The 15,088-nt window shown below is 45.8% G+C and overlaps 1 protein-coding gene across 4 annotated transcripts in view; it reads right to left on the reverse strand.

Annotated features, from left to right (window-relative positions):
• The window catches only part of LRRCC1 (leucine rich repeat and coiled-coil centrosomal protein 1), a 40,858-nt gene extending 33,869 nt beyond the window's left edge, over positions 1–6,989 (reverse strand). The window contains exons 1-4 of one of the 4 annotated variants that reach the window (XR_007355369.2): positions 6,697–6,989; positions 4,691–4,896; positions 4,191–4,256; positions 179–346 (exon numbers count right to left, since the gene is read on the reverse strand). Coding sequence is in view for 3 of the 4 variants with exons in the window: in XM_048841099.2 (XP_048697056.2) it covers positions 179–346; positions 4,191–4,256; positions 4,691–4,896; positions 6,697–6,755 (499 nt within the window). In the remaining variant the exon portion in view is untranslated. The remainder of the gene's footprint in view (positions 1–178; positions 347–4,190; positions 4,257–4,690; positions 4,897–6,696) is intronic. The other 3 variants (XM_048841099.2, XM_048841100.2, XM_048841103.2) reach the window with 3 other exon arrangements.
• Positions 6,990–15,088: the final 8,099 nt, after the last annotated feature.

A 15,088-nucleotide genomic window follows, 5' to 3' on the forward strand; every position in this document is an offset into this window, starting at 1 on the left:
ATTTGATCACAAAGGTCACCACAGTATGACAGAATTTAGGTTTTTTGATGGCTGGCCATAATTTATGAATCAAGCTACTAGTTGCAGAAACTAGATCACAGGATTATAAGACACAGAAGCCACTGATGTTTGGACAGTAACTAGAATTCAAAGTAATTATCTAGTATATTATTCATACCTGTTGTGTCACAGACTGGATTGCCCTTTCCATTTTTTTCTAAATTAAGACTGGTCAAGAAGTGCAGTCCCATCATACATTGAAGTAAATGGTTAATACTGCTTATGCAGTTGCTGTGGAGATCAATGTGACTAATTTTATGACTGGTTCCAAGAAGGTCCAGAAATCCTGTAAAATTCAGAAAAATACAAAGCAGTGGCTTCTATTACAAACAAGTATTTAAGAACAAACATTTCCTAAGTTGGTATAAGGCATTTTACAGGAAAGCTAACAACAACAAAAATATATTAAAATATTTTACGCCCTGAAATTATCCAACATTTTGCCCCACTTCCATCTTAAGGTTTATCCATTATAAGACAATACTGCATGAATGTTAATTTTGAGAAGTAACTTTTAAAAGGGATTATATTGTCAGTTTAAAAAAAGTTAGTTGTTTAAAAATAGAGAATATTCTGCCTGAAGATCTATTTTAGAAAATGCAAAATGCGTTACTAAGGTCGCAGTTTACACTCTACTCAGCTTAGTTAGGGCCAGCCCTTAGAATAAAAGTTATATTTATTATATAAATGAATGCTTAAAGAGATGTAGGATTAAAAATGTGACCAAAAATAAGTCTAATCACACTTCTTATTTTGGAAATAGTTCACTGAAAAGGTTTTTATCTTAAAAAGTTTACTGTACTTCTATGGACATTGTAAATAATACAATAGAGCAGCTCCAGGGAGGCTACTTCAGTGGATGTAATCCTTCATGGGAATTTACACAGCAGTAGATCCCCCTATTCCACCCCAACCAACTCCTCCTCCTCCTCCTCTCCCCCACAAGCACTATAACACAGGAAACTTACATAAAACAAAAAGAAAAGGAGTACTTGTGGCACCTTAGAGACTAACCAATTTATTTGAGCATGAGCTTTCGTGAGCCACAGCTCACTTCATCAGATGTGTACCATGGAAACTGCAGCAGACTTTATATACACACAGAGAATATGAAACAATACCTCCTCCCACCCCACTGTCCTGCTGGTAATAGCTTATCTAAAGTGATCAACAGGTGGGCCATTTCCAGCACAAATCCAGGTTTTCTCACCCTCCACCCCCCCACACAAATTCACTCTCCTGCTGGTGCTAGCCCATCCAAAGTGACAACTCTTTACATAATCAAGTCGGGCTATTTCCTGCATAGATCCAGGTTTTCTCACTTCCCCCCCACCCCCATACACACACAAAAACTCACTCTCCTGCTGGTAATAGCTCATCTAAACTGACCACTCTCCAAGTTTAAATCCAAGTTAAACCAGAATATCTGGGGGGGGGGGGGGGAGGAAAAAAGAAGAGGAAACAGGCTACCTTGCATAATGACTTAGCCACTCCCAGTCTCTATTTAAGCCTAAATTAATAGTATCCAATTTGCAAATGAATTCCAATTCAGCAGTTTCTCGCTGGAGTCTGGATTTGAAGTTTTTTTGTTTTAAGATAGCGACCTTCATGTCTGTGATTGCGTGACCAGAGAGATTGAAGTGTTCTCCGACTGGTTTATGAATGTTATAATTCTTGACATCTGATTTGTGTCCATTTATTCTTTTACGTAGAGACTGTCCAGTTTGACCAATGTACATGGCAGAGGGGCATTGCTGGCACATGATGGCATATATCACATTGGTGGATGTGCAGGTGAACGAGCCTCTGATAGCGTGGCTGATGTTATTAGGCCCTGTGATGGTGTCCCCTGAATAGATATGTGGGCACAATTGGCAACGGGCTTTGTTGCAAGGATAAGTTCCTGAGTTAGTGGTTCTGTTGTGTGGTATGTGGTTGTTGGTGAGTATTTGCTTCAGGTTGCGGGGCTGTCTGTAGGCAAGGACTGGCCTGTCTCCCAAGACTTGTGAGAGTGTTGGGTCATCCTTTAGGATAGGTTGTAGATCCTTAATAATGCGTTGGAGGGGTTTTAGTTGGGGGCTGAAGGTGACCGCTAGTGGCGTTCTGTTATTTTCTTTGTTAGGCCTGTCCTGTAGTAGGTAACTTCTGGGAACTCTTCTGGCTCTATCAATCTGTTTCTTTACTTCTGCAGGTGGGTATTGTAGTTGTAAGAAAGCTTGACAGAGATCTTGTAGGTGTTTGTCTCTGTCTGAGGGGTTGGAGCAAATGCGGTTGTATCGCAGAGCTTGGCTGTAGACGATGGATCGTGTGGTGTGGTCAGGGTGAAAGCTGGAGGCATGCAGGTAGGAATAGCGGTCAGTAGGTTTCCGGTATAGGGTGGTGTTTATGTGGCCATTGTTTATTAGCACTGTAGTGTCCAGGAAGTGGATCTCTTGTGTGGACTGGACCAGGCTGAGGTTGGTGGTGGGATGGAAATTGTTGAAATTGTTGAAATCATGGTGGAATTCCTCAAGGGCTTCTTTTCTATGGGTCCAGATGATGAAGATGTCATCAATATAGCGCAAGTAGAGTAGGGGCTTTAGGGGACGAGAGCTGAGGAAGCGTTGTTCTAAATCAGCTACTCTACTTTCCTCTCCCCAGACCGACCCTGCCCTTTTCCTCCCTGGCGGACTCCAGACAAATCCCAGACGGTGCCCAGCGGGGACTACCAGCACCTTTTCTGCAGATGTTGGACCAGTGGCTACTGGATCCTGAGTCCGATCTAGAGTCTGCCCCCCAGCGGTTCTATGCCCAGCTCAGCTCCTTCTCTTCTCTGCCCCCCACCCCCATCCCAGCTCTGTTCCCCAGCAGTCCCATGCCTGGCTCTGCCACCCCCTGTCTCTTCCCAGCTAGCCCCAGCTCCTGCCCCCTGAGCCACCCGCAGTCCAACACTCCCCCCCAGCGGTCCTATCAAAAATCACTATGGTACTGTGATGGGAAGGCCAGTTCAATTGACAGGGCTGCAATGTCTGCAATTTCCATACACAATGGCATTGCATCAGCCTAGACTATATCACTGAAGACAAAATTAAGTGCAAAGATTTCATGATGTTGCTGTCACAATAGTAGTGGCAACACACATACCATGTGTAAATACATTTGTGTGCCGATGTCAGGCTTGGATGCTTTGTAGATGATAAATATTGCAAGCACCACTGGGAACATTTTCTCTATTTAGTGCCAATACAGCTTGATATGACTATTAAATCATTATGTATTACAGTTAATAGCACATACTTGGAATTTGCTGCCTACATGCTGTGACCAAAAGTAAGATATGATGACTACTCCGGGAAGCTAGCCTAAAAATTCATTTTTAGAGAGGCTGTTCTCTTCTGTGTTCAAAAAGTACCTACAATACAGAACATGTAGGACATCTACTTCACAGGGGCATTGTGAGGGCAAGTGATTAAAAAAAGTTATTTGGGAACCTCAGATGAAAGGTTTTACATAACAGAACTATTACAATAGTAATCTCCTGGTAATAATATTCTGTATCTGGATATCGCAATTCAGAGTATCTTGAAGTGCTTTATCAAGTTGGGAAGAATTTGCATTTTACACATGAAGTTACCACAACAAGACATTGGCAGAATTGAAAATAAAACCCAGGCCTCCTTCCTGCTGTACTATTTCTGAACTCTCCCTTGTTTAAAAAATGTTGGATTTGTTTTTTCTAAAAGTGAATATAGTGCTCACTGTACATGACAGATGTCCATCATTGTCACAGCACCAAGCAACTCAAGATTCCCACTCTGCTTCAGCAAAAGCATTTAAACATGTCTACAATCTTTGATCTCTCTGCTGATACTACCAACAAGAGGAACATAAGTCCATTGCAAATGATGGTTTAAGATTATTAATACATTTCACATTAGCCACCTAACTGTTTAATGGTAATTAATTTCAGCCAATTGTGACCTGGTCAGGATTTGAACCTATGATCTAAACATTAAAAGCTTTATATTCCAATGGTAGTAAATTCCTGAGACATCCAATGTTCTGCATTTCTTATCTTTTAGTTCTTTGCAAATACATTTAGTCAGATATTTTATATTACGTGTGACAACATCACTGCCAGATCCACTTACCAGTAAGATCATGTATGCGGTTGTATGACAAATTCAATTTAGTTAAATTATGTAGCTTTTCCAGTCCTAAACAAAGTGGGGGAAAAAGTTAGTGCAAGAGCTTTAAAAAAATACTCAGAGATAAACATGTCTGACTGGTAAAATAAGGAAGACAGTCAGACTTGACACTATAAATGACAAATATAAACTGCGTTTATTATGATACAAACACTATGGTTGATAATATTTAAAAGGAATGAAGATCAAAGTTTATTTTAAAACTTTTTAATCTGCTTTAAATAGTCAACTGGGAAATATTGCCATGATGTCCTTTAGAATGATCTGTGTATTATTTCTTCAATTTAATCCAATATGTAATATGGGATTTTGACTTCAATGGGGGTTAAGCACATGCTTAACTTCAATCACAGGCTTCAGATCTTCCTTGAATCAAACCTCAACAAAACTTTCAGAAAAGGCTCATAAAATGTTAAAGGGAAAGAAAACAAAAATATACTAACCCTCTACTTTTGTTATCAAATTACAGGATAAATTTAAAGTGCGAAGATTAGTCAGGGTACTTAGTCCTTCTATTTGATTTATTTGATTAGATGACAAGTCTAAATGCTGCAAATTCCAGATATGGCCAAGCCCTTCAATCCTGGAGATCTGGTTACAATGTAGGTTGATTGTGTGAAGTTCTGAACTTAAAGTTATCTCCAACAAGCTATAAATGAAAATACCCAGTATTAATTAAGATGTCTTAAGATAATTAACTTATAAAACATTTCTAAATCTCAAATTAACCAACAGTTTAAGGGGTGCAAATCACAAATTTTACACATCACTATTTACAAAAATAGTGTATTTTATTCAAGTAGAATAGTGTACGATAGCAAATCAAAATAATCTGCCTTACATTTAAGGTTCTCAATATTTAAACTTGAAAATAATCCACTATATTTACCAGTATCCTTAGCCCTCCTCCCCGCTAAAAGTTAGTAGATCTTTTTTGTATCCGAGGACTAGTTTACACCGGCAGCACTTTAACATGGCTTGTGTAGCTGCAGCGCAGCACTGGGAGAGAGGTCTTCCAGCGCTCTAAAAAAACCCGCCTCCACGAGGAATGCGGCTCCCAGCGCTGGTGCACTGTCTACACGGGCGCTTTACAGCACTGAAACTTGCTGCGCTCTGACGGTGTTATTCCCCTCGTGGAAGTGGATTACCAGGAGCACTGGGAGACCTGTCTCCCAGCGCTCAAGTCTGATCACACTCGGACTTCAAAGCGCTGCCGTAGGAGTGCTCCTGTAGCAACGGTTTGAAGTTTCTAGTGTAGACGAAGCCTCAGATCAACTTAACTATTCTGCTATGGGGTGTGAATTTTTCACAACCTACTCTTGTAGTTAAATCAACCTAATTTTTTTCATTTAGACCAAGCCTACTGCTCACACGTTCTCTCATAAAAAACATGCTTAAAACAAAAATTCTGTTCTCGCCACCTACATTAACTACAATGCTGTCATCTTAAATGTGGTGGACAATTAGGAAAAACCATAGAGTTTAGTTAGGGTACTAAAGAACTTGCCATCTTGGTTTGTGTCCTCAAAGAGCAAATTTCTGTCTCTGTTCAAAAGCGTTTGACTACAGCCAGGTTATTGCCCATGCTCAAGTAAGTATAAGGACTTAGATCTTTTTATACTGAGGGTTTATTTCTAAAAGTTTTTAAAAGACCATAAAGTCTGTGAAGCAAAGAAATGTGCTATTGTTTAGGCACTTTAATATTTAATATGCACTTAATACCCATCTTTGTAGGCAAAACGATTTAAGATTTGCTACTCTGCTTACTTTTAGAAGCTGATTTACCTGAACACCCCACTATAAAAGATTATGGAATAGCTCAAGTAACCTTGACAACAGTATCTAAGCGTGAGCACATATTAGCTGGAGCTAAAAAGCGTTAAACAGAAAGTGCAGCATTTCTAATACACTGCCTTAGTTTCTGGAGGTCACACAATGAGTACTACGGAAAACCTCTTTAAAATACAGTCTAGGGAAATGGATCACATAATCGCTATAAATGACAGACCACAGGTAGCTACAATAAATGGCGAGGGGACGTGAAATGGATGCATGAAGAACACAAAAGACTCTTCGCAGCTCTGCCCCTTCCTGCGACTCTGCCCCGAGGAACAGGCTCGCGGGGGAGCTCTGAAAGTGCAGTGTTCAGCGTAGCCCTGGTAACACCGGGTCCCAGAGGCCCCGCTCCTGGAGGGACACCAAAGCTGACACTATCCAGCAGCAGCAGCCCGTCTCCCCGCTCCCGTGCCCCACCGTTATCGAAATAGCGACATCATCGCTCCCTCTTCTCCTAACCCCCCCCCCCCTGCCCTCCGCACCTCACTCGCGACAGCTGCCCTGACTCCCTGCGGCTAGGCCCCCGGGAGCCCCTCCCCACTGCTCCGCCCAGCCAGCGGGAGAAAGCCCACAACGCCCCCGGCCCCGGCGGGGCTCCCCGCGGCTCCCCCACCTCCCAATGCCTTTGTCCATGAGGCTGAGCTCCCCAGGCACGGCGCCAGCCCTCGCCATGTTGCCAGCGGCTCCGCCGCGCTACGGGAGGCGGCCAAGGAGCCAGCAGCGGATTCTGGCGCCTTTCCCTTTAAAGCTCCCCGAATCCAACGGCATCGCCGGGAGTGGGCGGGGCCCGCGAGTTCCAAGCTTTACGGATGGGTCAGAGGTCGTTACGACATAGAGCCGTAAAGCAACGCCCCCAGCAGGAGCCGTCGCGCTTCCTCTTCCTCCCCTCTCAAAGAGAGAGCGGTTGGGCCGCCTCTGGAACAAGTTCCCCAAGCCTTGTAGTTTGTGAGCATGCGCATTAACGAGTGGAACGTGGCTCTGTCCGCCCTTGTGTTGGTCGGGCAGCTGGGGCCGCTGGCCTATGGCCTGCAGCATGACTGGGCGCCTTAACCCCGAGCGCCCCTAGTGTAGACACGGCTGCTGTAGTCCCTGGTCACGCCCCTGTAATCACAGGTGCTTGTGCATGGCCAGGCTGTGGTGCTCGAAGTGGAGAACCTCAGCATTGCTAACACTCAGCGTTCAATCCATCAGGACAGTCTCTAGGTAAAAGAATAAATGGACACAAATCAGAGGTCAAGAATGATAACAGTCAAAAACCAGTCGGAGAACACTTAAGTGTCTCTCTGGTCACTCGATTACAGACCTAAAAGTTGCAATATTACAACAAAAAAACCCTTCAAAAACAGACTCCAACAAGAGACTGCTGAATTGGAATTAATTTGCAAACTGGACACCATTAAATTAGGCTTGAATAGAGACTGGGAGTGGATGTGTCATTACACAAAGTAAAACTATTTCCCCATGTTTATTCCCCCCCCCCCACTGTTCCTCACACCCTCTTGTCAACTGTTGGAAATGGCCCCTCTTGATTATCACTACAAAAGGTTTTTTTTCTCTCCTGCTGGTAATAGCTCACCTTCACTGATCACTTTCGTTATAGTGTGCCTGGTTAACACCCATTGTTTCATGTTCTCTGTGTATATAAAATCGTGCTACTGCATTTTCCACTGCATGCATCCGATGAAGTGGGCTTGTCATAAATATAAAGGGAAGGGTAAACCCCTTTAAAATCCCTCCTGGCCAGAGGAAAATTCCTCTCACCTGTAAAGGGTTAAGAAGCTAAAGGTAACCTCGCTGGCACCTGACCAAAATGACCAATGAGGAGACAAGATACTTTCAAAAGCTGGGAGGAGGGAGAGAAACAAAGGGTCTCTGTCTGTCTATATGCTGCTTTTGCCGGGGATAGACCAGGAATGGAGTCTACTTACTAAAAGTTCTAAATCTAGCTAGGTACGTGTTAGATTATGATTTCTTTAAATGGCTGAGAAAAGAATTGTGCTGAATAGAATAACTATTTCTGTCTGTATATCTTTTTTGTAACTTAAGGTTTTGCCTAGAGGGATTCTCTATGTTTTGAATCTAATTACCCTGTAAGGTATCTACCATCCTGATTTTACAGAGGGGATTTCTTTACTTCTATTTACTCCTATTTCTATTAAAAGTCTTCTTGTAAGAAAACTGAATGCTTTTTCATTGTTCTCAGATCCAAGGGTTTGGGTCTGTGGTCACCTATGCAAATTGGTGAGGCTTTTTATCCAACATTTCCTAGGAAAGGGGGGGTGCAAGTGTTGGGAGGATTGTTCATTGTTCTTAAGATCCAAGGGTCTGGGTTTGTAGTCACCTAGGCAAATTGGTGAGGCTTTTTACCAAACCTTGTCCAGGAAGTGGGGTGCAAGGTTTTGGGAAGTATTTGTGGGGAAAGACGTTTCCAAACAGCTCTTCCCCAGTAACCAGTATTTGTTTGGTGGTGGTAGCGGCCAATCCAAGGACAAAGGGTGGAATATTTTGTATCTTGGGGAAGTTTTGACCTAAGCTGGTAAAGATAAGCTTAGGAGGTTTTCATGCAGGTCCCCACATCTGTACCCTAGCGTTCAGAGTGGGGGAGGAACCTTGACAGGGCTGTAGCCCACAATAGCTTATGCTCAAATAAATTTGTTAGTCTCTAAGGTGCCACAAATACTCCTGTTCTTTTTGCGGATACAGACTAACACGGCTGCTTCTTTGAAACCCATCAGGAGTCAGACTCCCAAACTCAGGAGATTTGTCATAGTGACGGGAATTTTTCATTTGCCTTCAGTATATGTAAAGTGTACCATGTTAATTCTCTAAAGCCCTTTTATTCCCGAGAAATTAAGGTTCTCCAGATTACAGCCCAGGAGAGAGACACAACGCTGAGTGGCCTGAAGGAGTCTATTATGACGGGAAAAGCAACGGTGACGTGGAAGAGGTGAGCCTCTCCATGACCCTTGGGCGTAAGCAGCGACAGCAAATACAGAAGCTGTGCACCAGTTTCATGCCAATGTTTTCAGCAACCCCAGGATGGACAGGTAAAGCAAGAAGAGAACAGCTATCAAGAGCTATTTTACAGCTAACTGGCTGGCTGGGTCATCACACCTGCGCTGAGGGTACCTTGACCATTCCGCTGAAGGGCTGCCCAGAGCAGAGCTGTTGGGGAAAGGGAGAGAGTCTTGGGTCAAGGGCCTGCTTTCCATAGGTGGCAGCGAGGCTGCTGCTCCGCTACGCACAAAACCTTGAGCCAGGTCTTCTACGAAGGCTTTAGAGCCAGCTTCCCCACAAACATGAGGTGCGCTCCGGGTGAGTGGCGGCTCTCTTCTGGCCACATCTCTACTCCCAACAAGAAGGCTCTCCGCACCCAGCCCTGTGCATAGCGGTGCATCACCTGGCCTTCCTCCATAGCAATGGACTTGGAAGGTGGGGGTCCTGAGGTGGGGGGGCCTAGGCAAATCATACACCTCAGGGCATTCTGCACCAAAAAATTAAAAATTCTGTGCACAATATTTTAAAATTCTGCAAATTTTATTTGTCAAATAAATGTGGAGGCTCCAGCATGGCATTGGGGAGCACAGGCCACTATCTGCACAGAGGTGGGAGATCACTGTGTAGCTCCTCCCCCCACCCCCCGGACACGGGTGCAGGAAGTGGGGGAGGGATGCCTGTGGGGGAGGGGAATTTGCAGAGCTTCCTGCACCCGGGGGTGGGTCTGACTCATCCGCAGATGCCGTGCGGGGGAGAGCCCAGCGCAGGGTAGGAGCCTCCAGAGGCCAACTATCGAGCTTCTGTTGGTCTCCTGCAGCTCCACTATTAAGCCTTCCACAATAGCTTCTCCTGGGGGGGAGCAGCATCCACTTTGGGGGACAGCCCGGCTGGAAAGAATTGGGGCCACCAGGTCAACCCATTGCACCTAATGGGCCTGGATCTCCCAACCCCTGTTGGGAGGGGATGTGGGGCATGGCATCTGGGGCCGGGTCAGACCCAACCCCAGATTTCTTCCCCAGCTGCAGAAAGCTCTGCAAACTCCATTCTCACCCCACCCCACCCCACCCCTACCCCGCTACCTACACGCATTGCTTTTCAGCTGCAGGGAGAGGGTGTCACGGAGTCCCCGGGTGATGCTCTGCAACTGCTCCCTACGAAGTCAGTCAGGACTCTGGGGAAGTCTCCTTTCTGGGAGCAGACTGTCTGCAGGACACACAGCTCACACAACTTCCACCTTCCTGGGTCTGACCTCGGAGCATTCAGCATCCTCTACCCCTCCATGTGGTTCCCACAGCGAGTCTGCTCAGGTGAGGTCCTGGGGAAGCCAGAGGGTCCTGCACCCCAACTTCGCAGTCAGACGTGACTCTCCACCAGCCAGTAAAACAGAAGGTTTATTAGACGACAGGAACGTGGTCTAAAACGGAGCTTGTAGGTGCAGAGAACAGGACCCCTCAGCGGGGTCCATTTTGGGGGGGCAGTGAGCCAGACAACCATGTCTGCACTTCACTCCTTGTCCCCAGCCAGCCCCAAACTGAAACTCTCTCCAGCACCTCCTCCTCTGGGCTTTGTCCCTTTCCCGGGCTAGGAGGTCACCTGATTCCTTAATTCTCCAATACCTTTAGCTCTCACATTGTAGGGGGGAAGGGCCAGGCCATCAATTGCCAGGAAACAGGGTGTTGGCCATTCTCTGTGTCCAGATCCCTGCACATACGTGCCCTCTATGGCTCTGCAACAATCATACACCCTTATCCCACCACCTAGATACTTAAGAACTGCATAGGGGAAACTGAGGCACCCCCACAATATTCAGAGGACACATTAAGAAGAGTCCCGCTTCGTCACAGAGGGATCCCTGTACAGGGAGCAAAAAGAAAAGGAGTACTTGTGGCACCTTAGGGACTAACCAATTTATTTGAGCATAAGCTTTCGTGAGCGGCAGCTCACTTCATTGGATGCATAAAGTGGAAAATACAGTGAGGAGATTTATATACACACAGACCATGAAAAAATGGGTTTTTATTATACACATTGTAAGGAGAGTGATCACTTAAGATGAGAATGTGTATGATAAAAACCCATTTTTTCATGGTCTATGTGTATATAAATCTCCTCACTGTATTTTCCACTTTATGCATCCGATGAAGTGAGCTGCCGCTCACGAAAGCTTATGCTCAAATAAATTGGTTAGTCCCTAAGGTGCCACAAGTACTCCTTTTCTTTTTGCGAATACAGACTAACACGGCTGCTACTCTGAAACCTGTACAGGGAGCTGCTCCCCCATCCACCCAACCTCATATGGACCTTCCCACTGAGCCTCACCCCCCTGCCCGCAAAACCCCCTCCCCCTGAACCTGGACCACCCCAACGAGCTGCCTGCACCCAGATCCTCACCCCCACGAGCCCCAACCAGCTGCACCTGGATCCCCACCTCACTGACCACACTCCCGCAGCATCTCAACCACACATTGAGACTCCCTCACCCAGACACCCCTGCTGAGCTCTAGCCCCACCCTACATCCAGACCCCCCTGCTGAGCCCAAGCACCCTCACCTGGACCCCCCTGCAGTCCCATAACCATTGCACCCAGAACCCTCCCCACCACCACCAACAAGCCCCTTTGCAGCCGGACACCCCCTGCACCTGGATCCCCCACGGAGCTGCCCGCACCCAGATTGCCCTACACAGAAGCCTCACAGCCCACACTTGGATCGCTCCACACTTGGAGCCTGCCTTGATGAGCCTGCCTCCCAACACCTGGTGCAACTGGCACATAGGGCAAGGCCCTTGGGTGTTTCTGGGCCAGGCCCAGTCCTTGCATTATGTCATCGCTAACTCTGTGTCCGGGGGGCAGGGAAATCTGCACAGTGATCTCCTGCCTCTGTACAGCTGGTGGCCTGAGCTCCCCGATGCCATGCTGGAGACTCCATTACGTCCAATGGGTTGACCTGGTGGCCCCAATTCTTTCCAGCCGGGTTGTCCCCCAAAGCAGATGCCAGTGGGGATGCTGCTCTCTGCCAAGAGAAGGCATGGCAGAAGGCTTAATAGTTGAGCTGCGGGAGACCAAGAGAGGCTCGAGAGTCGGCCTCTGGAGGCTAACTTGTGGCCTTTGGAGATGCAGGTCCCGGGACCCCATCTCCCCAAGCCTGGAACACTGCTATGAACACAGGAGCAGGAGCATGCTTCCACAGGACCAGCGGCACTCTACGTCTTTGCTTTGGATTTGGAGATTTTTCCCAAATTCTGACCCAGGGGGTCCAGTTTCATCTCCCCTGGACTCCAAGCCGCCAGCTGGGCATTCCGCAGCTAGCCAAGCGCACCCAGAGAGGCAACTTCCTAAGCAAGTGCAACATTTTCTGAACCCCCGTTGAGATGCAATTAGCTGGGTAGTTATCCAAAGCAAGAGCGCCGGAGCATACCCAAGACTTTTTGGGGGTAGCACATGGGCTAGAATGGCTGAGTGGTTAAGGCGTTGGACTCAAGTCCCAGTGGGCGTGAGCTTGCATGGGTTCGACTCCCGCTTCTGGTAGGCCCCTGTTGCTCTGCCCTTTGACCGATGGGTACAAAAATTCAGGCTGCTGCTTCTCTTTAACAAAGCCCTCTGGTGTCCTGTCTTTCTGTGCCCCTCCCAAAAATTATTAAGTACCTAAGAAAAGCGAAGCACCTTGTGATGGGTTCAGTCACAGAGACCCCCTGGGGACTGGATCCCAGAACCCTGTCTTGTTGAGCCAGAGATGCTACTCCGCTGCAATACAGACCCAGGGTCTGACCCACGCCCCCAAAGCTGCAGACTTTAACCAAAACTGCTCAGCTGGTTTCCTATCTCCAGACACCCAGCTCCCAATGGGATCCAAACCCCAAATAAATCCGTTTTACTGTGTATAAAGCTTACACAGGGTAAATTCATAAATTGTCTGCCCTCTATAACACAGAGAGAGATATGCGCAGCTGTTTGCTCCCCCAGGTATTAATCGCTTACTCTGGGTTTAATAATAAAGAAAAGTGGTTTTATTAAGTATAAAAAGTAGGATCTAAGTGGTTTCAAGTAATAACAGACAGAACAAAGTAAGTTACCAAGCAAAATAAAAGAAAACATGCAAGTCTAAGCCTAATATATTTAAGAAACTGAATCCAGGTAAATCTCACCCTCAGAGATGTTCCAATACACTTTTTTCAGAGGCAAGCCTCCTTCTTAGTCTGGGCCCAATCCTTTCCCCCGGTACAGTTCTTGTCAGTTCCAGCTCAGGTGGTCACTAGCGGTTTTCTCATGACTGCCGCCCTCTTTGTTCTGTTCCACCCACTTTTATATCTTTGGCACAAGGCAGGAATCCTTTGTCTCTCTCTCGGTTTCCACCCTTCCTTCTAAATGGAAAAGCACCAGGTTTAAGATGGATTCCAGTATCATGTGACATGTTCACATGTCCTGTGAGACTTCATTACTCATTGGCTGGCACCCACATATCCAGAAAGGCTTACAAGTAAACAGAGCCATTGACAACCAGTTGTCCTGGTCAATGGGAGCCATCAAGATTCTAAACCACCTTTAATGGCCCACACATTGCATAATTACAATAGGACTTCAGAATAATACTTCATATTTCTAGCTTCAGATACAAGAATGATACATTCATACAAATAGGATGAAAAGAGTAGATTATAAGCTTTGTAATGATACCTTAGAAGAGACCTTTTGCATAAAGCATATTTCAGTTACATTATATTCACACTCACAAGCATATTTCCATAAACATATGGAGTGCAATGTCACACACCACACTACTGGGGGACAACAGGCCCAGCCAAAAACTGCTACCTAAGCCTCAGTGAGAGTTGAACTCACAACCCCTGGTTTACCAAGACCAATGTGCTAACCCCTGAGCTATGGGGCCAGGTCCCATAGTGCCTCCCTCTCCGACCATGCCTACCTAAGTGATGCTGTGCCTGCCATGGTCATGCACTCATTGCAGCGGGCACATTGATGGCGTCCGTCATAAATATAAAGGGAAGGCTAACCACCTTTAAATCCCTTCTGGCCAGAGGAAAAACCCTTTCACCTGTAAAGGGTTAAGAAGCCAGGATAACCTCGCTGGCACATGACTAAAATGACCAATGAGGAGACAAGATACTTTCAAAGCTGGAGGGGGGAAAACAAAGGCTCTGTCTGTGTGATACTTTTGCCGGGACCAGAACAGGAATGCAGGTCAGAACTCCTGTAAAGAGTTAGTAAGTAATCTAGTTAGATATGTGTTAGATTCTGTTTTGTTTAAATGGCTGATAAAATAAGTTGTGCTGAATGGAATGTATAGTCCTGCTTTTGTGTCTTTTTGTAACTTAAGGTTTTGCCTAGAGGGATTCTCTATGTTTTGAATCTGATTACTCTGTAAGGTATTTACCATCCTGATTTTACAGAGGTGATTCTTTTACCTTTTCTTTAATTAAAATTCTTCTTTTAAGAACCTGATTGCTTTTTCATTGTTCTTAAGATGCAAGGGTTTGGGTCTGTGTTCACTTGTGCAAATTGGTGAGGATTTTTATCAAGCCTTCCCCTTGGGGGGGATATTTGGAGGGGGGGGGGGAGAGATGTTTCCAAGTGGGCACTTCCCCTGTTCTTTGAGTAACACTTTCGTGGTGGCAGCTCCTAACCTAAGCTGGTAAGAATAAGCTTAGGGGGGTCTTTCAGGCAGGTCCCCACATCTGTACCCTAGAGTTCAGAGTGGGGAAGGAACCTTGACATGGTGCAGAGCGGTGAGATTAATCTGAAATCATTTTGAGAATTTTTTTTAAACCAGAAGCACAGAAGGATTTTAAAAGATTTTAAAGGGTTTTGTAAAAGGGGTCAAGCAACAAGCATAACAAAAGAGAGCTTGCTTTTGTGAGCTGGAGTTTTCTCTACCTAAAGGCAGGGTAGTTAACCTCCTGTAAGGAAATTCACAAGTTCTTCACAGACCTGAAGAGGTGGGTTTTTTTTTAGCTAAGAACAACTAGAGGGTTTTTCTGTCTATTTGCCTGGA

The sequence above is a fragment of the Caretta caretta genome, chromosome 2, assembly GCF_965140235.1.
Source record: "Caretta caretta isolate rCarCar2 chromosome 2, rCarCar1.hap1, whole genome shotgun sequence".
Classification (NCBI taxonomy): Eukaryota; Metazoa; Chordata; order Testudines; family Cheloniidae; genus Caretta; species Caretta caretta.